The following is a 27584-nucleotide window of genomic DNA, read 5'->3' on the forward strand; positions in this document are numbered from 1 at the left end:
CCGAGTCGCTGCGGCCGCAGTCACTTCCTGCCCCTGTGCCCATCCGCCTCCGGGGTCAGTGGTCGCCGCTCCCGCTGCGCCGGCGGGACACGGGACGGTGAAGTTTACTTCGGAGAGGGAGGGGGGAAAAGAGTCCGCCCGGCGGCGGCGGCGGCTGGTGCGGCGGCTCCCTGCGCGGGCGCAGCGTCCCGCCCCGCTCCCTGCCTCCGGCCGCCGCGCTGCTTTGGCGCCCGCTGTCACCTGCCGGCTCCGCGCGGGACCCGCTCGGCTCAGCCCGGCCGCCGCCCGCTCCCCGCGGGGCTCGTGGGTGAGCCGCGCCCCCCCGGGACGGGAGCTGGCGGCTGCCCCGCACTCCGCCCCGGGAGCCTGCGTAAGTGCAGCCCGGCCGGCGGGAGCCCTGGCCCCCGCGGGGCTGCTGCTGCCCAGGGAGACAGGACAGCGCAAGCTGCCCGTGTGCGGGGCGGGCTCTCCCTGCCCAGGCGCCCGACTGTCCCGCTCTCCCCGCGGGCTGGGCGCTGCTCCGGGGCGGGGCCGGGTCGGATTCCCCCGGGGGCAGGGCCGGGCCGGGTTCATGGAAGGGGCGGTGGGCAGGGCTGGGTTCCTGGGGGGTGGCGGAGGGGCAGGGTTGGTGGGTTGGGGCGGGACTGGGCCAGGGAGAGCATAGGGGGCAGAGTTTCTGTTGGGGGCGCTGTGGGGGCGGGGGGGAGGGCAGGGTTCATGTTGTTGTTGGGGCAGAGGGGTGGGACCGGTTCCTCGAGGTGGACGCGGTAGGGCTTTCCTGTCTCTAGTATGGAGGTGAAAAGAGTTTGTGCTGGGGCCATTCATGAAGTAACATACAGTAAATGGTGCCTCAGTCACACTTCAGTACCCTACACAGAGCAGCAATGGAGTTGAAAATTTGGCAACTGTGTGGGTCAATATTGTTAATAGGAGTTATAGTTTGGTTTTCACAACTGTATGGATGCTTGTTATTATTGGGAGATGAGTCAGAAGAATCTCATCAACTACTAGGAGTCTAGGTGGGTTTTAACAATTGTGGGTGCTATGGTAGTACAAACAATAATAACTGAAAGATGGGTTAAGTCCCTACAGCTGGGCAAAGTGGTGTTGACAAACATAAGGGCCCTCCAAAACATGGATCTTTGTGCAGCCTTATTTTTTACACATGCCTAAGTTTGGTTTTTGTGGTAGACAGGGATTCATAATGTTGGTTATTTTGTCTTTTGATTTAGGGATGTGACTGGAATTTAGGAGGAAGAAGGGTTTCCTTGATTCTATAACTCTTGAAGCTTTTGCCCTTCATTGAAAGGCATGGAAGTAGACAGATTTTTTAGATTTGAAAATGTTTGATAAACACCATAGACTTTCTATCTTAAAAAAGGCACAGTTGACCTCTGAGTGGGTTCAGTGCTGTTTTAGTCTTTAGGAAGCGGGGGTATGATGTTAGTGTTGTTTAAGTCTTATGGTCTGGGAGGTGACAGAGAATTTGCTTATTTTAGCAGAAACAAGCTGCTGGATGTAGAAGGAAAGTAGGTCGTGCACACAGAAAATGCCTCTAAGGGATAAGTGTTGTCAGACTGACCATCATCACCATGGGTGCTGTGAACCAGGTATAGTGCTATGTAATACTTCATTTTTTTTAATTGATTCTGTCCTCTAAGAAGCTTTCAGAAACTGGCTGTGACATCAGAAATGTGCAGTAATAATGAAGCCATTACATCAGCAAATATGAAGTTTCCTAATTTCAGTTTTTAAAATGTTTTTTAAATATCCTAAAACTGTCACAGTAAATTACTTCAGGAAGATCAATTTCTCAGTTCTTACAGGGTGCATAATAACCCCCAAGCTCACATGGGCATTGTGTGCACTGAACTGAGGGGAAGGCAAGATACTAAGAGCAGTCACCTTGTATCTGCATTTTTTAAAATTGTTGTGTTCTGATTTTTTTCCTAGTCTGTACGTTCTTTTGCGTTCTGTTATGCTCAAATATAAGAGGATGTATTTACTTTATACCTTATCTGTTAAATATTGACAAAGTCATAGCTTTTGTTTTTGAGGAAAAAAAACAACAACCCAAACTACCACTAGCTTGTTTTGAAATTAGGTTTGTATAATAACATGGAAAATGTCACTTATAAAGGTGAAAGTGTGCTCTGTGGAGTCCAACCATCATTTTGTTAAGAGTCTTTTCATTATTGTTTTACTTAATGTTTATAGTTGGAAGTTTCAAACATAAATCTGTTTCCTCACCAATTTCTTCTTCTTTTTCTCTATTGCTTTGTTGTGGTAGGGCTGTTTATGAGGAGGTTTCCTCTTTTTTTTTTTTTTTTTGTCTCTTTCCCCCCAATCCTCCTTTTTTAAAGTATGAATGGCATGAATTTTTGGGACTGATTGGGGGAAAGTGTTGTTTACCAACTCTGAAAGTGTAGCTGTAGCTTAGCTAAAGGTAGTTTGAGAAATAAATTGACGTCTCAACAATAAATCTTTCTATCTAAATAGAAACTTTCAAGTTACTGTAATTTTTAAAAAAATAGATTGAATATACAATTCTTGCCTTAAAGCCATGCATTTTGTCCAGTTCACCTATGAAACTCCCCTTGATGTCAAGTGGAAGTCGCACACCTATATCAGAGGCAGTATATAGCCCAAAGTGTACTTTTTTTTTTTTTTTTTTTTAATTAAGAATGGCAAGTAGGTTAGTAGGATACAATATGTCATTGTGCTAGATATCACCAAGCAATGAGATAATTTGTAATGGTTGTTACGTATGTTTGTGCTTAAGGTATGGGCATAGTTGGATAGAATAAAAAGTCTACTGTTCTTAGGCTGTTTTTTCCTAACGTTATCATTGCAGTTTGAATTTGTTTATAACTGCTCATATTCTAGGGCAGTATTTCTCTTTATCTTTGAAATGTGTCTAAATTATTTTTTTAATGTTCAGAAATAGTTTTATCTTGTGCATTGAACCTTTTAATATAAATATATGTGGTTTAATTGCAATGTAGACGTTCTGGGACCCTCCCATCTCACAGGTCCTAGAGCCCAGGTGCCAGTCTCAGCCCAGACATCTACACTTCAGTTAAGCAGCCTGAGCCCTGCAAGTCCAAGTCAGCTGGCACAGGCAAGCTGCAGATGTCTAATTGCAGTGTAGAAATACCTAAGGAGATCTGAGCCCTGACTTTGCAAACACTTACATAAGTAACTGTGTTGGAATAGCCTCATTGAGTTAAATGGGGCTATTCCTGTGTGTAAAATGATTCATCTGTGTAAGTGTTTGCATGATCAGGGTTATGGTGTCCATATCAATATGGATATATGCTATACATCAGTATATTCCACTTAAAATATGACTATCTTGACCCCTGGGGATGTCTTAGCTTTTTAGTTGTCACTAGAGTTTGTAAATATATTTTAATATTGTTTACAAAGAATGGGAAATGAATCTAAATCAAATTTAGAAAAAGTGTCATTTTAGGTGGGATATCATTTCTGAAGTTGCTTGATTAAAAAAATGCTTGAATATAAAATGAATAAGAATTGAAATATAAAATTAAGTAGATATGTTCATACTTATTTAGTACATTTGTTCTAAATAATACTTCTTTTGAGGGCATAGTCAACCCTTGAATATAAATCCATACCTTCGATTAAAGTCACTGGGATCTGCCCATATGAATGCAGATGTTGAATTCAGCATTTTAATTTTTTTTCACATACTTATTTTGTTTTTGCTTGCACCGAAAAATGAGACGAGGATTTTGTGAAGGCACAATCTAACAGGCAATTCTATGAAGTGAATAGTCTAAGTGGCAGAGACCACTAAGTTATCTACAGTTCTCTTCTATTTTTGTGTATGTACATATTCATATCCATGTTTATGAAACATCATACACAGGACTATGTGAATATAAATATAAAACAAACTAATCAAAATCACAACACATTGCCTGAAATAAGCAGCTTTGATAGAAAATTTGTCACTCTTCAAATTAATTTCAACAGCAAGGAGGTGAGAATGCAAAATTCCAAATGCCATCCCTAAGCCCATATTATTATTACAAGGAATAGGGCTAGTCACCTTTATTAGCTTTCAACTTCGATGAAAAAGGGAACAAAATTTTTCCTGATGACTTTGTCCTGTTTTTCAACCAGCCTCAATTATTGAGATATATAAAATGTGTGTGTGTCTCCTCTAACTGTCATCCTTGATGTCTTGCAGTGTATTTGTTAGAACCTGGTGATCCTCCTTTGTTACAGCAACCTCTGCAGATGTCAAAATCTGGTATTCAACAAATTATCGAGTGCTTTCGATCAGGTATGAGTATTTGTTTTTGTTTTTTTTAGTTATTTCCTTGCTTCTAAATATGTAATAATACAAGTGTGTCAGTAAAGTTACTGATTCCATAGAACCAATTTTCTACACGTAATTGCAAATTTGGCTGAGATTTAAGCTCTGTTCTTGTGAGATCACCAGTTCCAGTAGGAAGTATTTTCATACATACGTGCTATATTCTTAAAACCAGAAAGTTTCAAGTCATTTTGCTTTTGCGGCACAATTGTCATTATCTCAGATACAATTTCTGCTAAGGATCCATGCCCATGTATCACCTTTTCTTGATGTTTTTTTCTTAAACTTTGAAAAGAGAATAAAAAAAAATTAGTGTCCATCTTGCACTGTTATATAGATAGTAGTGTAACAGCACTGCTATTACAATACTAGGATTTTTTGTGTGTTCTCCAGTACTGTCGTGGGTTGGCTGTGTACTCCAGGCCGGCAGCATTGCCTAATGGTGATACTCTGAAGTGTAGCATCTACCAGTGAGATTCCAAGGGTCGATTTCCCCGACCGTTACAGTTTAGGGTAATGTCGCCCACTGGGGAGAATCCAAAGGCCGCTTTGCCTAGCAGAAATAGTTCGGGGTAGTGTTGCCCACTGGCGAGAGTTCAAAGGCTGCTTTTCCTAACGCAGTGATTCTCAACCTGTGGCCCAGTTAGCGCACACATATGCTAAAAAAATTTCAAAGTTTGCTGCTCCTTGACGAGGCTGGCTGAGGAGGAGCCCTGCTAGAATGCTCCCTGCCAGCAAGGAAGGTGAAGCAGCCCTCTGTGGCGGGGGAGGTGCTCCCAGGCTGCAGGGACACACTGTAGGGTTGTCAGGATAGGGGGAGGTGCTGGGTCATCAACTCACGCCACCCATGGGCATAGTTTGGAGGGGCATTGCCCCCCCTTTCCCACCCTGATTTCTGTCAGCACCGAGCAGGGCTTGCTCTGCTCAGCCGGTGCAGGCAGGATGGGGGGAGGTTCTGTCCTTCCCATGCTGTGCCAACTCACTCAGCACCTCTTCCCCAGCTGAGCTGTCAGCTCCAAGACACTGCCTCCTGGTTCCTAGTGCCTGTCGTCGTCCTCTGTGTGCTGGGTTCTGTTTCTGTACAATGGGGAGTGCCCATATGGGGGCAAGACGAGGCAGGGTAGGGCAGGGTGAAGAAAAGGGGATGAGGAAATGGGGCAGGACGGAGTGGGGCAGGGGACAGTGTGAAGAGGAAAGGGGATGTGCTGGGAAGAGGAAGGGGGAGGGAGAAGAGATAGAGGATGGGGAGTGAGATAGGGGCAGGTGACAGTGGGGAAGAGAAGGGAATGACTGTGAGTGCCACTGCCGGGTGAGCGCTGCCTCCTCACTTCTGGGCGTCCATGCCAGAGGCGTCCGGAGAAATCAGGGGGCGGAGGGAACATGTCCCCTCACTAGCCACAGCTATGTGTCACCTCTGGGGGAATGAGCATGTTCCAGGCTGCAGTGCACCCTGAATTGCCTATACCAGATAGCGCCTGCCTGCCTGTCTCCTGCTGGCCATGTCCTGACCTGGAGCTCACAGTCAGAGCAGGAGGCTGCTGTGTAAGTTCCATCTGCGGGGGAGAGCTGGTGTGAGGTGGAAATGTGTCCCATGGGTGGCTTCGTAGCCAGGGTCCCCCATGGCTTGGTGGGTGGGATCTGCCCTATCCCTGACTGTCTGGGATCAGGCGTCAAGGGACATGTACCCGACTGGGCAGCCCCAGCAGACGGGGTGGTGTGTGTGTATGTGTGTGTGTATATATATATATATAATAAGATATCTATATCATCTATCTATCTGTAGATAGATAGATAGTGTGGATGTGGCCCATTTAACAGAGAGCGAGCTGCATATGCGGCCCACAATAGTAAATAGTTTGAGAACTGCTGGCTTAGTGGCCACTGTTCAGATTGTTCAGTGTAGTGTTACCCACTGATGAGTGGGTAGGGGAACCTGGGCCCACCCTACTCCACTGGGTTCTGACCTCCGAAACAGTGGCCCTTGCACAGGGCTCAGGGCCTGAAACCTCTAAGTGCACTCTCTAGTTCACTTCTTACCCTTGTTTCAGTTCCACTGATATCATCACAGGTTGGATTTGGGGTACCTCCTGTGTTCTCTGATCTGTCTCCAGAGTCTCTTCCATGGGCCATAACGAGTCACCACCCTCGGCTCCTGCGGTCGACTAGCTTCCAGCAGCTTGGCTATGGGATTCTGTCCTGGTGGTGTAGAGCCTCGGTGGCTTTCCAGCAGGAGGCTGCTGCACCTGAATGCTCTCCTCCTCAGTCAACCCAGACTGAGCTGAGTTGCACCCTTTTAAATGCTCCCTCCACTGGGATCGTGCCCAGCAGAGGGAAGGGGGTATAGCCTCTTGAATCTAGAGTAGCTCTTTAACCCTTGCCCACCAGCGCGGGATTGGTACACCCCATCACAAGTGCCAGTACATGACAATGAATATATGTATCTGACAGTAAAAACTGAGTTTTGGTTGAGCGTGCTCAATATAGGTAATGTTAGAAAACTTTGACCCATTACAAGGGCAGACCCATCTGAAATGTACTAAAGTACATTTTTATTTCCATAGTTCACAGCATAAAACCATAGAGATTCAGTACCAGTGTTAAAGTTTTAGGAGATTTCTTTAATGCTAAAATCTAAATTTATTTAGAGATTTTCCTTTTAGATCTGTGGCAACAGAGTTATGTGTGTGATTGAAAGACTTGTGAATCATCTCTCTTACTATAGAACTACCAATAAATATGGCTGTGCTAGCTCCTGCAGATCTGTTTGATCATTGTTGGCTATCCTCGGTACGAGGATGATGTCTGCCAGGGGGAAAAAAGTCATTGATGAGACTTCCGTATTTTCCCTTCATTTGTATTTAAGAAACATATAATACAGTGACCAGAGGGAAAATGGGAACTGAAATGTGTCATCTGTGACCTTTTATAAGGAGATGGAACATTTGGATGGAATTGCCTAAGGCCTCAAATTTGTGTGTGTGCCCTTCTCCCACCTGAAGCAGATTAGCTGGAGTCTCCTTGGGTAGCAGAGTGACCTAATTTCAAGTAATTTGTCCCCAGGCCGTTCCAGAATATCTTTGCTGGCACGCCATAAATTCATGGCTTACTTCCCTCTCTTTTCTCATTTGCATCAAGAGAGTTGGTCAGAAAGAAAAACAACTTTTGACTAGGGTTTTACTAGTTACCACTTTTGAACAAATGACATTTCATTATGGAAAAAGCGACAATCCTATGGCACCTTACAGACTAACAGATGTATTGGAGCATAAGCTTTCGTGCGTGAATACCCACTTCGTCCCACAAAAGCTTATGCTCCAATATGTATGTTAGTCTATAAGGTGCTACAGGACTTTTTGTTGCTTTTTACAGATCCAGACTAACACGGCTACCCCTCTGATACTTGACTTCATTATGGAAGAAACCTTTGATTCTTTCATTAAGCTTTTAAGTGAAATAGGACAAGCGAGCAGGATGTTTTTACCCTTAATAAGCAGTTCCAATAGAGGTTTTTCCTAATCTAATAATATTACATATAAAAAATACACATGGCTTTGTCCTCATTGTTAAGGGAGTATGCATGCTGAATGCTATTATACCAGGAGAACAAGTTTTGAAAGATAAAATTGCATATGTGATACACAAACATTGTGATTCTTATGACTACTGCAGTGCTTCTTGTCAGTGGAGTATCTGCACTAGCTGAAGAACTGTGCCAGTCTTCTATAGGCTTCATGATGAGCTAGTTTCATAGTTTCAAAATATTGCTGGACCTTGATAAGCTGACAACTGCCTACTAGCCAAAAATAAATATAAAAGATGGAGACGCTTCAGTAGAATTGAGAGGCAGCAGCCTCCTGAGAAGCCTAGTGTTCATTGCATCCATCCCCATTTCCCATAAAATTGAATGAGATCTTTCCTCCTCCTCTTCCCCTGCAGTGTGCCCACAACAGCATGGGAGGTTGTCTCTCTTCTGCTGACAGTTTCCCAAAACTTTACAGTTAAACTCACAGGAATCTGGTTATTTTCACTCTTGCATAGTACATATTTGGGCAGTAGTATCAGTGAAATTGACAATTTCCTTGTAAATTTCATTCCACCGCTGCTAGTGTGGTAGAGGCATGCTACCTGCACTGATCAGCAAATCTTTTGTCAGGTGCCATTAACAAATTGGAGATCTCCCCTCCCTACACTAATTACTGAACTTAGTGGAATTTTGTCTGTATGTAGAGACTCTTCAAATATATTTAGGTATGTTTTCCTCAGTGGTTCCACTTTGTGCAAAAATTCAACTGTTTCTGGATGAGATCCAGATAAACAGCTTGCCCTCGGAAGGGATTTTTTGCACATTTTTCTCTAGTTTGAAGTTGCTATTAACTAACTCTGTGTCTGAGTTGGTATTGTTTTTTAAACCAGTCTCCCCTATCTTCCACACCATTCCCCAAAATGCTTAAGTGATGGCAGAAAAAATCATTGCTATTACAAATATATTATAGGTATATCAAAAAAGTATTTGAAGAAATTTGATTCAAGGGACTCTAACTTAGAACTTTTATTTGAAGGGAACCCTTCAGTGAAGTGTTATGGTGGGCCCTGATTAATTTTTTTTGGCATTCTATGTCAACTTGGAGAATATCTTGATGTTAAGGGATGTGACGACAACACCTGTCTGACTACATCAATATTTTTGACTTGGGATTCTGAAATTAACCATAGCATATATTTTTTTGAGATATTGCATTGTATGATGAATGATCCTGTAGTATGGTGCTTTACTACACCAACAGTTTAAGTAAACTAGTATTTTTTTTCTACTGGATGTTTTATGTGAACGCTGTGGATAAAGTGCAGATATCTTAGGTACTTGTATGGCCTCTGTTACCATAGTCTCGGAGAATCTCACACTTTTTAATATATTTATCCTCCCAACACCCCTTTGATTTATATTATGGGGAACTGTGGCACAGAGAAAGTAAATGATTTGCCCAACATCACACAGGAATGCTGGTGAAGCAGAGAATTGAACCCAGGTCTTCCACGTCCCAGGCTAGTGCTCTCACCCAGCGATTCTCAAACTTCAGCAACCCAAGGGCCCCCTTTTTTGATTTAAAAATTTTCAGGGACCGCCAAGCCTCCCGTTCAGACCCAGGCCCTACCCCCACTCCATCCCTTCCCCCCCAAAGTCCCACCCCACTACACCTGTTCCCTCCCCCCGCTCACTTCATCACTCTACACTCACTTTCACCAGGCTGGGGCAGGGGTTTGGGGCACAGGAGGGGGTGCGGGCTCTGGGAGGAAGTTTGGATGCGTGAGGGGGTGCAGGCTCTGGGCTGGGGCAGTGGGTAGGGGTGTTGGAGGGGATTCGGGGTGCGGAGCTTACTTTGGGCGGCTCCCGAAAGCGACTGGCACATCTCTCTGGTAGCGGCTGCTAGGCAGGGGGGCCAGGCGGTTTCTGTGTGCTGCCCCTGCCCGCAGGCGTTGCCCCTGCCCGCAGGCACCACTCCTGCAGCTCCCATTGACCACAGTTCCCAGCCAATGGGAGCTGCGGAGTCAGTGCTTGGGCGCTGGCAGAGCGTGGAGACCCCCTGCTCCTCCACCAAGGGGCCACAGGGAAGTGCCGACCGCTTCCGTGAGTGGCACGGAGCCAGGGCAGGCCGGGAGCCTGCCTTAGTCCCGCTGTGCCTCCGGAGAGAGAGGAGTTGATCAGCGGGGCCTGCGGACCCTCTGAAGTACCCTCAGGGACCCCCAGGGGTCTGCAGACCCCAGTTTGTGAAACACTGCTCTAACTTATGGGCCAGTCTTCCCTGATGCCAAAGACCCAAAAAAGTCTCCAGATAGTTCCTAACTACTTAATATACTAATCTTTTAATTAAAGAGTTCCTGTATGTTTTATTAGTTTTTTTTTAAATTGTATTATTTTAAAGTACTTGAGTAAGTTGCCACAGTAGATTATAAAAATCCAAGAAACTATAAAGATTAAAGTTTTTTATATTTTTATAAAAATGTCTAAAATCACATGCACTTTCTTGAAAGATTCTTTTCATTTTTCAACTCTCTTTACAAGAAAACTCACATTACAGTTAATAGAGTTTGTCTTAAACTCTCTAAAAGCTAATATCTTGGGAAATAATGTTGCCATTTTTAACTCCCCCTGTTGTGCCTAGTTATTGGTGGTGGTGCTCAGAAGCCTGCAGCACAGCACCATTACCCAGTTCCTACAAATGGTATTGCTACCTGCCTGATAAATGGTACAAAGGTGGACAGGGGCAAAACATTTGAAGGAGAGGTGAAGAAGAAATGGTAGTACTGCAAACAGTGCATACCAGAAACAGAAAAAGACTTCCAGCCTTTCACCACAAATGAAATAGAAGGGGCAGTTTAAACACTGAAACTTGTAAAGCCTGTGGGCTTGATAACATCTCCCCTGAATTCCTGAAGAACCCTGGAAAAACTAGCAGACAGTGGCTAGTCATGTTTCTCTTTAGTCATCCAGGAGAATAAAATATCTAAGATCGGTCACCGAGCAAAAGTAATAGCCTTGCTAAAACCTGAGAGTCTACTGATTTGCAACAAGTTAGCACCCATCTCTTTGCTAAACTATGTGTGCAAATTATTTGAAAGGATTATCCTTCAGAGAATTTCCCCAACTATTGATGAGAATCCTGTGTAGACCATGCAGGTTTCAGACCAAACCACAGTACTTGTGACCAAGTGCTGACAGTCACTACCTACACTGAGAGTGTTTCTGCCTGGTCTAGATGCCAGGCACAAGTGCAGTAGAACCCCGTTTATCCAACCCACCATTATCCAGCTCTCAGTATTAACTGAACAACCAGCGCCCACAGGTCCAGAAGTGGGTGATCTCTCCTGTGGCTGCTAGATGGTGCTGCAGCTTCGCACTTTGCTATTCTCTAGATTATTCGAATTTTTGATTGTCCGATCTGGCCCCAGTCCCAATTAGATTGGATAAACAGTGTTCTGCTGTATTCCTATTTTCGAGCTTCAAATGTAGCTAATGCCCATCATGACAAATCCATCAGATCAGCATCCTGGTTTTGATCTTTCACGCCATCTTGGGATAAAGCTCAATCATTTCAGATGTGGAATGGTCAGATGTGCTGCTAATAACTACAAGTGGGGGCCTTTGACTCCCTGCTTTGTCGTAGTAGGCAGTTTAGACCATGTACTTACAGGTTGCACCCGTCGGCAAGAGCTGTCTGGTTTCCCTCATGGATGTGCATAATGCCCTTTCCTCATCTGTTGACTAGTTAAGACATAGATTAACCTGTGTGACTTGAGTGTGTACGTAGATGCACTTGCAATATGTATGTGTATGTATAGTGTTGACTGGGGACTTCGAGTGATACTTATACATTTCATATGAACTGCAGTATGTAGACAGAGGTGATCTCCAGATACAATGCCAGCCTTGATATTAAATGTTATGGTTTAGATAGTATTCACATAAAACTTCTGTTTTCTACCTTAAACTAAGTAACTCATAATATCCTAGTGCAGGGATCGGCAACCTTTGGCCCACAGCCCACCAGGGTAAGCACCTTGGTGGGCCGGGTCGGTTTGTTTACCTGCCACATCCGCAGGTTTGGCCGATCGCGGCTCCCACTGCTAAATTGTGGGACTATAGCAAGTTTCTTTTCTAGTCCCATAATTGTGTAAGAAGATATGTAAGCCACACAAAAGCTTGTATATTGTCTTATTTTCAGCTGTTCAGTTTTGTAGACTGTTACAAATCATTTGGTTATACTAAATCTAGAGGAAATACTGTTGAGTTCTTGACTTCCACTGCAGAAAGTCAAATCTTACAAATGTAGATTTTTTGTTATATAGCTGTACTCCATAACAAAACAATGTAGAACTTTAGAGCCTACAAGTCCACTCAGTCCTACTTCTTGTTCAGCCAATCGCTAAGATAAACAAGCTTGTTTCCATTTGCAGAAGATAATGCTGCCCGCTTCTTGTTTACAATGTCACCTGAAAGTGAGAACAGGCGATTGAATGGCATTGTTGTAGCCGGCATTGCAAGTTATTTGTGCCAGACACACTAAAGATTCATTTGTCCTTCATGCTTCAACCATCACTCCAGGGGATATGCGTTCATGCTGATGACGGATTCTGCTTGATAACAATCCAAAGCAGTGTGGACTGACTCCTGTTCATTTTCATCATCCGAGTCAGATGCCATCAACAGAAGGCTGATTTTCTTTGTTGATGGTTCGGGTTCTGTAGTTTCTGCATCAGAGTGTTGCTCTTTTAAGACTTCTGAAAGCATGCTCCATACCTCGTCCTCCTCAGATTTTTGGAAGGCACTTCAGATTCTTAAACCTTGGATCGAGTGCTGAAGCTATCTTTAGAAATCTGATATTGGAACCTTCTTTGTGTGTTGTCAGATCTGTAGTGAAAGTGTTCTTAAATCAAACAAAATATTCTGGGTCATCATCCAAGACTACCATAACACAAAATGTATGGCGGAATGCGGGTAAAACCATGGAGCAGTAGACATAAAATTCTCCTCCAAGGAGTTCAGTCACAAATTTAATTAACACTTTTTTTTTTTTTTTTTTTTAAAAAGAGCATCATCAGCATCAAAGCATGTCCTCTGGAATGGTGGTCGAAGCATATCTGGCACGTAAATACCTTGCAATGCTGGCTACAAAAGTGCCATGTGAATGCCTGTTCTCACTTTCAGGTGACATTGTAAATAAGAAGCAGGCAGCATTATCTCCCGCAAATGGAAACAAGCTTGTTTGTCTTAGTGATTGGCTGAACAAGAAGTAGAACTGAGTGGACTTGTAGGCTCTAAAGTTCTACGTTGTTTTGTTATGGAGTGCAGTTATGTAACAAGTCTACATTTGTAAGTTGCACTTTCACGATAAAAAGATTGCACTACAGTACTAGCATGAGGTGAAGTGAAAAATACTATTTATTGTCATTTTTATAGTGCAAATATTTGTAATCAAAAGTAATAGTGAGTACTGTACACTTTGTACTCTGTGTTGTCATTGAAATCAATATATTTGAAAATGTAGAAAAACTTCCAAAAATATTTAATAAATGTCAATTGGTATTGTTTAACAGTGCGATTAAAACTGCGATTAATTGAGATTAATTTTTTTAATTGCGTGAGTTAACTGCGATTAATCAACAGCCATAGTAGTTATGTAAATTTTTTTTTTAATCATTTTACATCTAATAGATTGACATTAACTGGTAATCTTGCTCCATTTTTTTTGGAAACTTCTCTTTTAATGACCTAGCATACTAAAGAAATTTGAAATAAAAACTCAGTAAAACCCCATCTTGATTAATCAGTGTCTTACTAAAGTTTGTAGTGGACAAGTGTCCATGTTACAAAACCCACCATCACTATATGCACTCTTGTTAGCAGTTTCAGCACAGAGGCCGATGAAGGAATGGATTTGGAGCATGAGCTATTTTCTCACCACTTTAATTGGCTCTTCAGGAAAAGTCAAGGTTGGAGTACATTAGCAAGGCACATCTGCACTTTATGTATGTGGTTTTTAAACTATAATGTTTGCATGCTTACAAACACAAACTCTACACTTGACACAATGTGCTAATTCAAAATTAATCTTAAATTTTGTATTTTTCTTCAGCGAGGAAGACAATAGGCAGACTAAAGATAAGAGTCCAAATTCTGCTCTGTAATATAAGTGCAACTACATTGATCTCTGGTACCCTCATGTAACAGTCTAGAATTTGTCTACTATTCTCTTTTCATTTTGTTGCGTTCTTCACAATTTTCTGCCCTGTTTGTCAGTCTTTTTGAGTGAAAGTGCTTTGTTGTACATCCTCAGCGCTGCCTGAGGAGCTTGAAAAGGTGCTAAATAATGATTTAAATGACTAGGTGGCTGTTCTTTCCTTCCACCTGATAGGCAATTATAACTCATTAACCAAAAGCTCCCCTTCTGAATTTAGCTGTTGGTTTTAATCTTAAATCTTGCAGTCCTTTTACTTTTAACAATATCTATAATCTTGATTTTTTTTTTCTTCAGCCTAGTCTTTATGTAGTAATCCAGAATGTATGTAGCTAACTTACAAATGACAGTGATAATGGCATTTTGTCTTGCATTATTTCCTGCTTTAGCACTGAAGTTTGTTTTGATTTGAAAATTTTTGCTTTAATGAGAAAGTGTGACTTTAAAAAAAGTACCTTATTTTAAGTGTAACATTTCTTTTGTTCCAGGAACTAAACAACTTAAACATATCTTGTTAAAAGACGTGGACACCATTTTTGAATGTAAAATATGCCGCAGTCTCTTCAGAGGATTACCAAACTTAATTACTCATAAAAAGTTCTATTGTCCTCCAAGTCTCCAGATGGATGACAGTAAGTTTTATTCACCAAAATATTTAATCGAACAACCTAGAATTGAGAAAATTTCCCCTTTTATATTGTACGTAAAAACACCATCAGAAACAAGATGTAACTAATCTAACAGGTAAATGAGAGGATCAGTGAAGCAATGAAGTACTTCACTTTTATTAGCTTGTCACTTTCAGACTCATTCTTTCAATCTGTCTGAAACTCTCTTCTGTCAAATGGGAGTTTTCTGTGCAGAGAATGAGGGCAATCGATGCTCCAAAGATATTAATTTGGGCCATGTGGCAATTTAAGGCCTTGGTTCTGCAAAGGATGTGTGTAAGTTTTACTCACATGAGTAAAGTTATGAATGTGTTCGGTTTTTTGCAGAATCATGATCCAAGTCATGAAATTCAGTGTAGTTGAAAACTCCTGTATTTCTACAAGAGAGAGAGAGAGTGAGAAAATGAAAATATAAAAGAGGTTAGGTCTTGTATATGTTGATTTTGAAGATTTCTGCTTTAGGGATCTAGAGCCAGGGCTGATACTGTATGGCACATCATAATGCTATTAGGTAATTTTCATGTTGGCCTTGATATGTTGTAGAACAAGTAGTCGTATTTTATTAATAATTTTAAAAGGACACTTTCAAAATCTAAAAGTCGGTCACCTTTACCTTTTTGTTAGCATATTCTTCCTTGAACTCTTAAGATTTTTGTTGTTTTCCTTCAACCAATCCTTTATGCAGTGAGAAAAACACAAGATTATTGATGGACTGACACATAATTTGCTGTTAAAAATTATTAGTATATTATGACAAAATATACCCTAATTTAAAATAATGTATACCCAGATGACAACCTGAATTTGGTTTTGTTCTTATGGAGATGGGGGAGACAAACTTACAAATATGATAACCTATGCCAAGCTAAGTTCTAGGTCTAACACCTTGACACAATACCTCTGAGTAAAAGCATGTTTTAAATCACTTTTAGTGACCTGTAGGGGAAGGAAAAAGATTAACATTTTAAAAAAACCCTTTTAGATAGAAATAGTAATAACGTATACTACAGTAAGTAGCCAGAGGCCTGAGCTGAGAGAAAATCATTGTTCTAGGTGTTACAAAACTCCTGGAGCCAAGAGATGTTAACCTAAATAGCCCAGACAAAGCGTGGAAGGGGCAATGAATGCATAGAGAGGTAAATTGCCCTGCCTAGTGTTACACCACAGGTTAGTGACAGCTGGGAATAGAACCCAGGTTTCCTAGTGGTATGTCTACATTTAAAATGCTGCCGTGGAGCTGCTGTAACGCGTCAGTGTACATGCTACCTATGCCGACATGGGCTTCTCCCGTTGGTGTAGGTCATCTGCTTCCTGAGAGGAAGTAGTTAGGCTGACGGAAGAATTCTTCCATTGAGCTAGCGCTGGTCTATGCTGAGGGTTAGGGTGGCATAGCTACACCTCTCAGCTATGTGGATTTTTCACACTTCTGAGACCTTGGCTACACTGGCGCTGTACAGCGCTGCAACTTGCTGCGCTCAGGGTGTGAAAATGCCCCCCCCCCCCCCAGCGCAGCGAGTGCAGTGCTGTAAAGCGCCAGTGTAATCAGCGCCTGCAGCGCTGCACGTTTGCTCGCAGCGCTGCAAGCTATTCCCCTCGGAGAGGTGGAGTACTTGCAGCGCTGGCAGCACGACTACACTCGCGCTTCACAGTGCTGCCATGGCAGCGCTGTGAATTCTCAAGTGTAACCAAGGCCTGAGATGTAGCTATACCAAAGTAAATTCCTAATGTAGATCAGGCCTAAGTATTTGTCTTATGCCCTACCGATTGGCTTACAGTGCCTTTTTGACCAGCTAATGGTCTTCTTCCTCATTCCCATCTTACTTTAAAGCTATACTCCTGCACAGAGGTTTTACTTGTGCCTGCTGCTCCATTAAAGTAACAAGGATGGGTTGATGATGTTCTAATAAATTTCATTTAGCAACTGAAGATGTGGGTAAGGCACTTCTGTTATTACCATGCAAGTGTATGGCATTAACTTTCTCTCATACTTTCTGGACTGAATTGGAAAAAAATAGACAAAAATAAAGGGAGAAGAGTGAAAAGTTTAGGAAAGAACATATTTTGGACTCCACCATCTAATTTTGTTTTCTATGTAACTTTTATCCATAGAATTATATGGAATTGAGCTATTAAAATTTTGCAGCTCACTTGTCTAACAGTTTATTAAAACCTTTTGGGAAAGGACCATATCTATACTCTTTACAGCAATGAACACGTTGGCAGTTTATCAGTTTTTAAAATATATTTTTACCGAGCATGTTTTTTAAACCATGCTATCAAGATTTTGATTTGAAATTGAAAACACATTGAGCAAATGTAATTGGCAGTATTCCTGGATTAAAACTTTTTTTGTTGCACTTATCCTTCTTGCTGAATTAGATGTGATGGGCAAATATTTTGTAGATATTAAATTTTAGAGGAGCATAATGTTAGATGTACTCAAATTTGAGCATGCTGGAGCTGTAAAATTAACAAGAAAGCCAGGCAGCTAAAGCCCAGCTGTCCCCTGTGCAGGAAGGCGAGAAGATTAGGTGGCTGCCGCCCACTCCTGATGGGAAGATGAGAAGCCCGGGTGGCTGTCCCCCATTCTCAGAGATGAGAGTCCAGGGGGAAACTGGGTTCCCGGTGGAGAGGTGCATGGAGTTCTCAGGCCCCCAAACTGCCCCTCTTGAGTCTGTGGAAGCACTCCTGGTGAGGATGCGCACCATGAACAGAAGGAGGGTGGTGTGGACATCAGCCACCTCAGTAATTACTGTGGTGGCTGTAAGTTGACCTCTAAGTCTGTTGTGTAGATATGCCCTTGGGGATTGCTTTTCTGTTGCTCTTGAATATTTTTCTATGCAGGGTTGGATGGTTCAAAAACATGTAGATATTTGAAAACATTCTTCAAAGCTTAGAATCTTTTTCCAATAGCCAAAAGTCCCTTTTATGCTAGATTGTCACAGTCCGTACTTGTTGATCATATAAGGAAGTGAAGAATAAGGCCTCCTTTACTAGTCCCTGTTCAGATTGTGGCTGAGGAAGTTAGAAAGCCTGTAGGGACTGCTTCTCTGATACTTCTCTCCCCACAAGAAGGGGGTGAGGCCTAGGAGTAGACTTGGCTTCCCACTTAAATTATTGGCCAAAATAGTTGGTCAGTCACATGGGGTGAATAAGCTTTTCCATGGAAAGGGATGAAGTAACTTGCTTCCTCCTCTGAGCAGGAGAGAAATTGTGACCCTAAGTCATAATTAGTTTTCTGGTCTGCTCTGAGATGCAGCTATTCACCACTCTTTATTCAGGGTAGATTATAAAGCTATAGTCTAGCCCTTGGTGTTTTGTCCTCTATTTAACTGCGGGTGGGGAGGGGGTTAGCTTTGACATCTATTATGTTATATGAATAAAGGCATTTGAAAGACCCCTATTGTGCACCAACTAAAAATAATATTCTATCCTAATGCAGAAACTAATTTCACAATGTTTGGACAGTGTCTACAATGTTACTTAAGTTCTTATGAAGAGATCTTCATAAACTGACAAATTTCTTAATCTGAGTCCTTGCATGCAAGTGAAAAATGAGTGAGAAAGTATGAGAAGAAAAGTATACATCAGTAAGATACAGTATTTTGAATTTTCTCTTGACCCATCCATACTGAGGAAGTCAGCATGAATAAGATTTTTGTGATTGTCGATTTTAATGTTAGAAAAGTGTAAATCAAACTAACTTAAATTTTATCTCTGCCATTCTATCTAAAACTGTATGTTATCCCACTGAAACAAAACAAACCGCCCAAGCAAAAGACTGCTGCACTTATTGTCCAGGAAAAGCAAGCGCTATCAACAGCCTTTTTTGTGTAGTATATTTAACTCTATTAAATAGAGTTAAGTCCTTGTTTCATTTTATAGGTATACATATGAACAACCTCAATTTTTAAACAAACTTTAAAAGCTACTGTCGCGAGTATGAAGGTATAACACAAATGTAAAGAATCTGTGAACCTTCAACCAGCTATTTTTAAAAACTATTCATTTAGAAAGTTTTAACAAGTTTACGAATCTTTAAATATCAGAAACAAAACGATCATTACAACAATTAGCTTTTGTTTAATGAGGAATATAGTCATCAGATCTTTCTGTTTAATGGGGTGTTACTATGTTACAGACGGAGCATCATTGCAATGCCTATTGTTGATTCTCGTGGTTTGATCAAACTGAGTGAAATCTCTGTAGAGATATAACAGACCAGGCTCGTCTAGCAAATACTAATATTAAAAAAAAAAAAAAAAAGCAGGAGTGCTGTTTTTTTTTTTTCAGGTTGAATGTACTTTGAGTATTGAAAAAATGTAACCAGATATCTAAATAGCATCTCATCATTTGAGTTACAAGGAAAATTTATACAGAACCCCTAAAGGCTCTTCCCCATCCCTCCTCTATTTTTTCCAATCTCTTTCATCCTTGGGATCCACCCCCATTCCCCCCCTTATAGTCCGTTATTTTGTCTATGTCGGGGCTGGCCAAACTTACAGACCCTCCGAGCCGCATACGACAAATCTTCAGACGTTAGAGAGCTGGGGTGCGCCTGCTGGGACTTCATCCCCATGGGGCGCATCTGCCAGAGCTCGGGGCTTCAGTTTGGGGGGTATCTCGTGGCTTCAGCCCTGTGCGAGGCGCCTACCGGGGCTTGGGGCTTCAGCCCTGTAGGGGGCGGGAGTATCTCTGGGCTTCAGCCCTGCTCCTGCTGAAGCCCTAAGCCCTGGCAGGCATGCCTTGTGGGGCTGAAGCCCCAAATCCTCCTCCTCCCCAGTGGGTAGTAGAAGCCCCTAGCCCCACCACTCTGCAACAGGGCAGAAGCCCCAAGCCTTGCCCCCAGTCTGTTAGGTGGAAAATGGGGTGTGGGGGGAGGACGACTCCACAAGCCACACTTTAACTGTAAAAGAGCCACATGTGGCTTGCAAGCCGTGGTTTGTCCACTCCTGATCTATGTTTTAAAATGCAGAACACAGCTATTACTGATCATCCCAATTAAAGCATACTTCATACTGTTTTCTTTGTAATGTTAACATAGTTACTGTTCAATTGGTCATTCCTGGTGACTCCCACATCTCTTCTGGTTAGTCTTTAGGTTACTCCTCTAGTATCCGAGTTCTTTTGTTCAGTTTCACTTCTGACATTGCCAGTATGGTCTCTAGAGTCTTACGTTTTTTCTTTTCCTAATTCCCTTTTCCTGAGTTTTACCATTTGCCAAAAAGAAGAACAGGAGTACTTGTGGCACCTTAGAGACTAACAAATTCTTTTTGCGGATACAGACTAACACGGCTGTTACTCTGAACCATTTGCCAAGGGTTTTTCAGCAGCTTATTTGTAGTTACTACCTCTGGAGAGTCTTCTTGTACATTTGAGATTTGGATTTCCATCCCAAGCATCTTGAATGTACTTTCTCCTTGTTTAAACTATTTTTCTGTATAGTACTGATTTTTGAAAGCTAAGTGGGAGTCACCTTTTGCAGTGTATGTCTGCCCTCCTGAGCGCTGCTGTAATTTTCCCAGTGCTGCTTTTTTTTCTTTCTTTTTTAAAGTTGGGGCAGAGAGGTCATGGCCTTTGAGTTAGAGCTCCGAATGCTCTGACTTTTTTTCATAATTATTTTTTTCTGCTGATAATTGTGACATTTCAGCATTAGGTCTCTGGGTTTATTATTTATTTATTTATTTATTATTATGAGGCCCGGGTTTGTGTGTGGGGCGTGGGAGGGGTGCAGTAGTGCCCTGTGTGCTTTCTCCTCTTTTACCTCTTACAGACAGCTCAGCTGTAATGACTCCACAATTAAACTTTTTACATATCGGTTTGGGTTTCCTCCTTCAGCATTTTCAGGCAATTCCTTAATTCTGATGTTGTTCCTTCTCACTCTGTTTTCTATGTAATCCAGTATAAACAGAATCACACTCTGCTCCAGCACTGCAAGTCTGTTTCTCTCCGTGTATGTCTACGTTGCATTTAGACACCCTTGGTGAGCCCACACCAGCTGACTTGGGCTTGTAGGGCTTGGGCTTAAGGGCTTTTTAATTTCAGTGTAGACTTTTGGCCTTGGGCTGCAGCCCAAGCTCTGGGACCCTGCCACCTTGCAGGGTCCTAGAGCCCATGCTCCAGCCTGAGCCCGGAAGTCTACTCAGCACGTAAACAGCCCCTTAGTCTGAGTCAGCTGGCACAGGCCAGCCAGCTGTGGGTATCTACTTGCACTGTAGACCTACCTTCACTTGCTTCTCTTAGGCCAGTCTCTAGCGTAGGGCTCGCTATTCCAAGTGAGTAATTTCCTTCTTGACTGCAAGAAGCTTGGTCGTCATATCATCTCTGATGGAATTATACTCTGAGATAGTCTCCAGAATGCCTACTTTGGAAGCCATTTGATTTTCTTCAGCCCTGGCATTTCTGCCTGATTTGGCTGCCGTGTGTTCACTTGGAGTCTGAGAAGTCCCACCATGCTGCCAGAAACACTCTTCTGAACAAGGTCTCTTTACATTTTCAGATATTCTTGGAGAATCCATCCTCTGCAACTTTGTGATCTCTTTTTTGGGGGGGAGCTTAGTAGGTTTTGGGAATTGATGGAGGCAGGTTGCTTTGCATAGGCTTCAGAGCATAGGCTGCAGTTAGCCATTTTATTTTGGTCACCTCTCACAACCAGCCATTTTAGTGAAGTCGATTGACTGATCTAATGATTGTTTTTAGGAAAGGTGTTAGCTAGTCAATGGATTTGAGAGAGACTAAGAAACCTAGTATTGATTTAATGTTCATATCCTATATCAAGAACTGTAACTTGCGTCTTGTCTGCATGATCTAATAGAGCTTTATCTCTAGCTAACTGTAAGGTTATTGACAATTCTTTTTAAAAGCATCTTAGAGGTAGTTTATAATATATTCTAATATATTGTCAAATGCAGATATTAATATATCCTGGAAATAATAGAATTGCAGGGAAAATGTGTCTCAGTTCTTAATTTTGTTTTGGTGATTCAGTAAGACTCTCAAGATAATGCATTTTGAAGCGCATACCAGGAGTATTTTGTTAACTGGTTGAGGGCTTATTATAAATTGAACATATAACTAATTTCACTTGGAGAGATGGATCAATAAGTATCCTTTTTAGTCTGTCATGAATATTTACAAGCTAAATCTAATCTGATCTTAAAACACCTTATGCTTCCTTGACCTTTCCATTGCAAGTTATTTTAACATTAATATAGCTGTTTAAAATTGAAACATTTAAAGTAAAATTTGAAGTAGCTTAATAAGATTTTTGATTTCTTTATACAGATTTAAATGATCTGAACGCTAATCATATTAAGGTTATTTTGAAAAGTGCTGATCGAATTTCTGTTTTATGTATATCTTTTTTTTCAATTTACCAAGCACCCATCTAGCTCCCTAGGCATTTCCCATTTTATAAAAACATATAAAAAGTTCTTTCTGCCAATGAAACTCCCAACCCGCCACAAATGAAATTCTCTTTTCATCCTCATACCCTATTTATGTTGTTCCCTTATGGAAAACTTGTGGTTGTATAGGCCTTGTAGTGTGTCCTAAAGGTCAGTACATCTGGGATCCGATGGACAAAGTTGAGGGTTGGAGGGTGTCAGGGAGAAGTAACATCCAGAGTTGCAGGTCCTTCATTGAGACTACTCTACCTCTAGCCCCAGGAAAAGCTCTCCCTAATGATATTTTACACTAGGTAACACTCATGAAGAACAAGGTCAGGTGTTGCATCTTGATAATTTTGACTTTGGCCAGTTGTTGGTTTGTTGTTTTCCTAGAAAAGAAATTCATTACAGACACAAAGCACATCTTAAACTGGGGGGCTGCCAGGTCAGGTATACCAGAAGGAGTTAGTTAATCTCTGAGGTAAACAAAATTCCTTAATAATTCTAAGGACATCTACACTGATGTAATAAAAATATTTGTTGATTATCCAGAGAAAATCCACTACTGGACATGGTAACTGGTGGTTCAATTGGCAAATTAAGCAAGATTTCTCCCTAGTAGGCTGGCTGTAATTCTAGCAATTGTTGAAAAGTAGTACAAACATGAACTTTGAATTAAAATCAAAATTTGTGGGCACATAATTCAATGATTAGGCTGATATTCAAGGCTGACTTCGACATTTAAAAAACTAATATAATAACTTGAGATTTCTAGATGATTAAACAATAACCTTTTGTTTTTACAGACCTCCCAGATGTCAATGATAAACAAAGCCAAGCTGTAAATAATCTTCTGGAAGCCATTTATCCTAGAGTGGACAAACAAGAATATGTAATTAAGCTAGAACCTATAGAAACAAATCAGAATGCTGTGTTTCAGTACGTTTCAAGAACTGACAACCCAGAAGAGAATATTGAGATTAGCAATAGTCCTGATCAAGCTCCATTACAAATACAGGAACCTACCACTGAGCAACCCAAAACTGTTTCAACTCCCGATACAGAAACTTTAGAGTTGCCACCTGCTGATGCGGAAATAAATGTAATGCCGACTCCTGACGAACAACCTCCAGCATTAAATCCTGAATTGGACTCTTCTGATAATTCTGATTTTGGCCACCAGTTGATTTGTTGTTTATGTAGAAAAGAATTTCATTCCAGACGTAGTGTACGTCGGCACATTAGAAAAGTACACAAAAAAAAGATGGAAGAACTAAAGAAGTACATAGAAACAAAAAAGAAACCAAATCAGCGCTCCACAAAAGGACGAAATAAGAATGTGCTTGTAACATTAGGCAGAAGTTGTCCTGTATGTTATAAATCATTTGCTACAAAAGCCAATGTAAGGAGGCATTTTGATGAAGTTCATAGGGGGTTAAGGAGGGATTCCATTACTCCTGATATAGCTACAAAGCCTGGGCAACCTTTGTTCTTGGATACAGTTTCTGCTAAAAAATCTTTTAAGACCCGAAAACAAAAGTCTTCCTCAAAGGCTGAATACAATTTAACTGCATGCAAATGCCTTCTGTGCAAGAGAAAATATAGTTCACAAATAATGCTTAAAAGGCACATGCAAATTGTTCACAAGATAACGCTTTCCGGAAAGAACTCTAAAAGAGAGAAAGGACCCAATAATACTGCCAACGGCACAGAAATAAAAGTAAAAGTTGAACCAGCAGATTCTGTGGAACCTTCAACCCCTTCCATCACCCTTTCTCCACAGAATGAGTTAAAGGGAACAAGTCATTCAAATGAGAAAAAGAACACAGCAGCAGCACAGAAAAATAAAGTTAAGCGAGACCTTGAAACCCCTAAATCAACCAATCCATCTGCTGCAGGTGGCCAGCAAAAAACAAGGAAGCCAAAACTTTCAGCTGGCTTTGACTTCAAGCAGCTTTACTGTAAACTGTGTAAACGCCAATTTACTTCTAAACAGAACTTGACAAAACACATTGAGTTGCACACAGATGGAAATAACATTTATGTTAAATTCTACAGGTGTCCTCTCTGCACTTATGAAACACGTCGCAAACGTGATGTGATAAGGCATATAACTGTAGTTCATAAAAAGTCATCACGTTACCTTGGTAAAATAACTGCAAGTTTAGAAATCAGAGCAATAAAAAAGCCTATTGATTTTGTTCTAAATAAGGTGGCAAAAAGAGGCCCTCAGAGGGATGAAGCAAGACAGATTGGTTCAAAACAGGATGTCGCCTCTAACTCACCGAGTAAAAAGTTTGAAGGAGCTGATGTTGGCATAGAAGTAAAAGTCACAAAAAACTTTTCTCTTCACAGATGCAATAAATGTGGAAAGGCATTTGCCAAAAAGACTTTTCTAGAACACCATAAGAAAACTCACAAGGCAAATGCATCTCATTCACCAGAAGAAAACAAAACCAAAGGCAGAAGTACAAGATCAAAAGCTCTTGTCTGGTGAGAAACAACTAGTGTTTTGCCTCTATTTAAAAACAAACAAACAAACAAACACCACAAGCCCCCTTCCCCCAAAATCTGTTATTTTGTTGCCTGAACAGATGCTTTCCAATAGACGATGGTGTAGGAGATACAAAAGTAACGTGGCTATCACATTTGCCTCTTCAGCAAAATATGTTTTCAGTGGCTTGGAGACAAGTCAATTTCTAAACTTTTTTCTTCTGCAGGAAGTTGCAACCTAATACAGTTAGGCTGTACAGTTCTTCTAAACTGTTTTAATATTCTAAAAATCAATTTATATTGGCTTATGTTTACAGTAGACGTTTTAAAATTAGTTTTGCACTTGTTTGGTACTTGTTCACATGGTTTATCCTGCTAATGTACACATTTGTAGGATAGTTACAAAAATATTATGGTACTTCTATAGCTGATGTAAAAGTGAATTACAGCAGAGTAAATAAATCTCTACATCTAACTTGGAATGAGCAGCCAGCAGTAAACTTTATTATTTTTCTTTTAACTTATTCTATTAAGTTTCCCTCACTCTCCCAACATCATGGTATAAAAGCATCTCTTTGCATGAGTAAGAGTTTCCAGGATAGCGCCTTAAATATGGATGTTTTTTCTTTATTGTGATGACTTACTGTTTTTCCGCAGTCCTGCTTCATAGAAAAAATGGTGGCACAGGTAGTCTTCTAATTATAAAATATTATTTCTTGGTTAAATGGAAATAACCTAAAGATGGCCATTTTAGATTTCAGAATCATCATGAAGGCTTTTTGGATATTGCAGAGTTTTGTAATAAAAACAGGCTTGGGTGTGGGGAGGAGAAGCAGTCTTTAAATTATTACTTTGGAACTCGCTCCTTATTATAAATACCTGTTAAAGCTAAATACATATACCGTGTCCTGTACCTGCTATTGACTTCAACTCGGAAGTGCTCTCTTCCCGAAGGCAACTCTGTCTCGGTATACGTTCTGCAGTGGATTACCAGTCAGGCATGTGTAGGTGGGTTTTCAGTGGTTTGGTAACCACTTTCTGCTAAAGAAAATGCAACTTAACAATGAGCTGGGTTCTCTCTTAAAAATCACACTAATCTTGTCTAAGGAAGAGAGTGTTTTTAAATTTTTTGTTTGTGGTAAATTTTAGGTACCACCTTGCATTTAAAAATGGTTTCACTGTTGTATAACTAGTAAACAAGTTGTATTGGTAAACTCAAAATATTAATTTATTCCCATTTCTCCTCAGATAACTTCAAGTGGTGTACGGAAAGTTTGGAGTTCATTTGAGTGGAAAGACTTTAATTTGGTGTTAGAACCACTAATATCTTGAAAATGGTACCATAAGAAAAATGAGGAAATACTTTCATAAACTATTGTTTTCTTACTAAATTAATAACTATTCTCATGGCTTGTTATATGACAGTGCCTCATCCCAACACTGTCAGGTAACTGTTGACTTGCAATGCACAACATGCATCTATAGACTAGCAGTTAACTACCCTTGTCTCTATGCAGTCCAGCAAAGTTATCAATAGACAATGAACTTTCTGTGCTTTAAAAACAAAAAACCCCTTACAAAAAGCATTTTTTGGAAGAAAACTTATTTTTCATTTAGGAAATCAACTTGAGAGGTCACCACAGCTACTGGCCTTAGTACTGCTAATGCTGATGAACCAATTCTGTGACTTTTTATGTGGTATTCTACTTGGCTGGCAAACTTTTGCTTTATGTACTGTTTTAAATTTATTACAAATGAATGTATAAGAGCAAACACCATATTAGTGTATATTGGATGAATTGTTCTAATTTTTAGTAATTGTCATAACTTCAGTTTTTTCAGTTTGACTAATTTCCCAACTTTTGGGTATACTGAATTTCACTGTACTAAAGTTGCTGCAAAGATATTGCCAATACTTTTTTTTTTTTTCCATGCATGGTTCATAGGACAACCTTTCATTTGTAAACATTTAGGAAGTTTACAAAAACACCTACATTCCCTATTCCATATTCTTTAATTTTTTGTTTAAATTTTATACACAAGCACTTTAATGATAGTTGCAGTTATTGTTTTAAAAAAACACACTAATGTTAATATGAAGGTAGTGAATATTTTCTGATGTTTTATAGACACAGACAATCCATGCACAACCACTTCTTATAATGCTAGTTTTATTTCTTTAAATATTAATAAAAGGGAGGATAGTGTGAGACAAACTCAGAATATTTTTTTCTTGCAAGATCTTAAATGACCACTTTAGGTAGCACTTGACTTTATTGTAGGATTTGCAAAATGCTTACTGATCCTTTTGTCTATTTTATAATCAAGATATTAGCAAAACAGTAGCACACCTGCCATTATGGAAATCTTGGCAGGCTTCAGTGCATCAATGTTTTTTTACTTTTTAGAAGATATTTTGTTTAGTGATTTGTGTCAAATTGCCACAATTTGAAAGGTACTGTACATCAGAAGAAATACCATGTTTTTATATAGGTTCACTCTCTTGCTTAGGGAGACACCTTGTCATATATACTTTTTGTATAAAAAAAAATCTAAAAATGTTGATCACAAGGTCATGAATTAAAAAAAAATGCTTTTATGGATAGAAAAATGTTTGGCCTTTTTAGTGCTTTGCACTAAAAAAAATACACTGTGAATGGGAACTGGACTATAACTGTTGCTGGAAATGTTCTATATTGAATGTACATGCTCTTGTTTGGATAAATGTACTGTATTTGGAAATAAATCAGACTGGAAGTTACTTTAACAAAGTGTGCTTAGACAAAAAGGTGTATTCTAGTGAAACTGGAATGCCTTTCTTCAGTCATAAATCAATTCAATTACTACCAGCAGCTACACTTCAACATTTGCATTTCTATAAACTTTATTTCTCTATCATTGGGTCTGGTTTGTTGTATTATTCCACTGGAATTAAAAATACTTTTTGCATTAT

The 27584-nt window shown here is 40.6% G+C and overlaps 1 protein-coding gene across 7 annotated transcripts; it reads left to right on the forward strand.

Annotated features, from left to right (window-relative positions):
* Positions 1–27529, forward strand: ZNF800 (zinc finger protein 800). Of its 7 annotated transcripts, XM_054022757.1 has the most exons (6): positions 293–370; positions 1500–1610; positions 4220–4315; positions 14571–14714; positions 22945–24631; positions 25880–27529. In XM_054022757.1, coding segments are annotated over exons 2-6 (1989 nt in total). In that variant the 5' UTR covers positions 293–370; positions 1500–1549; the 3' UTR covers positions 25881–27529. The 7 variants fall into 7 exon arrangements, with proteins under 7 accessions (XP_053878696.1, XP_053878686.1, XP_053878714.1 ...); XM_054022721.1 differs by lacking the exon at positions 293–370 and adding an exon at positions 1–54 and having other exon boundaries at positions 22945–27529; XM_054022711.1 differs by lacking the exon at positions 293–370 and adding an exon at positions 21–97 and having other exon boundaries at positions 22945–27529.
* Positions 27530–27584: the final 55 nt, after the last annotated feature.

This window comes from Malaclemys terrapin, chromosome 1 (assembly GCF_027887155.1).
Source record: "Malaclemys terrapin pileata isolate rMalTer1 chromosome 1, rMalTer1.hap1, whole genome shotgun sequence".
NCBI lineage: Eukaryota > Metazoa > Chordata > Testudines > Emydidae > Malaclemys > Malaclemys terrapin.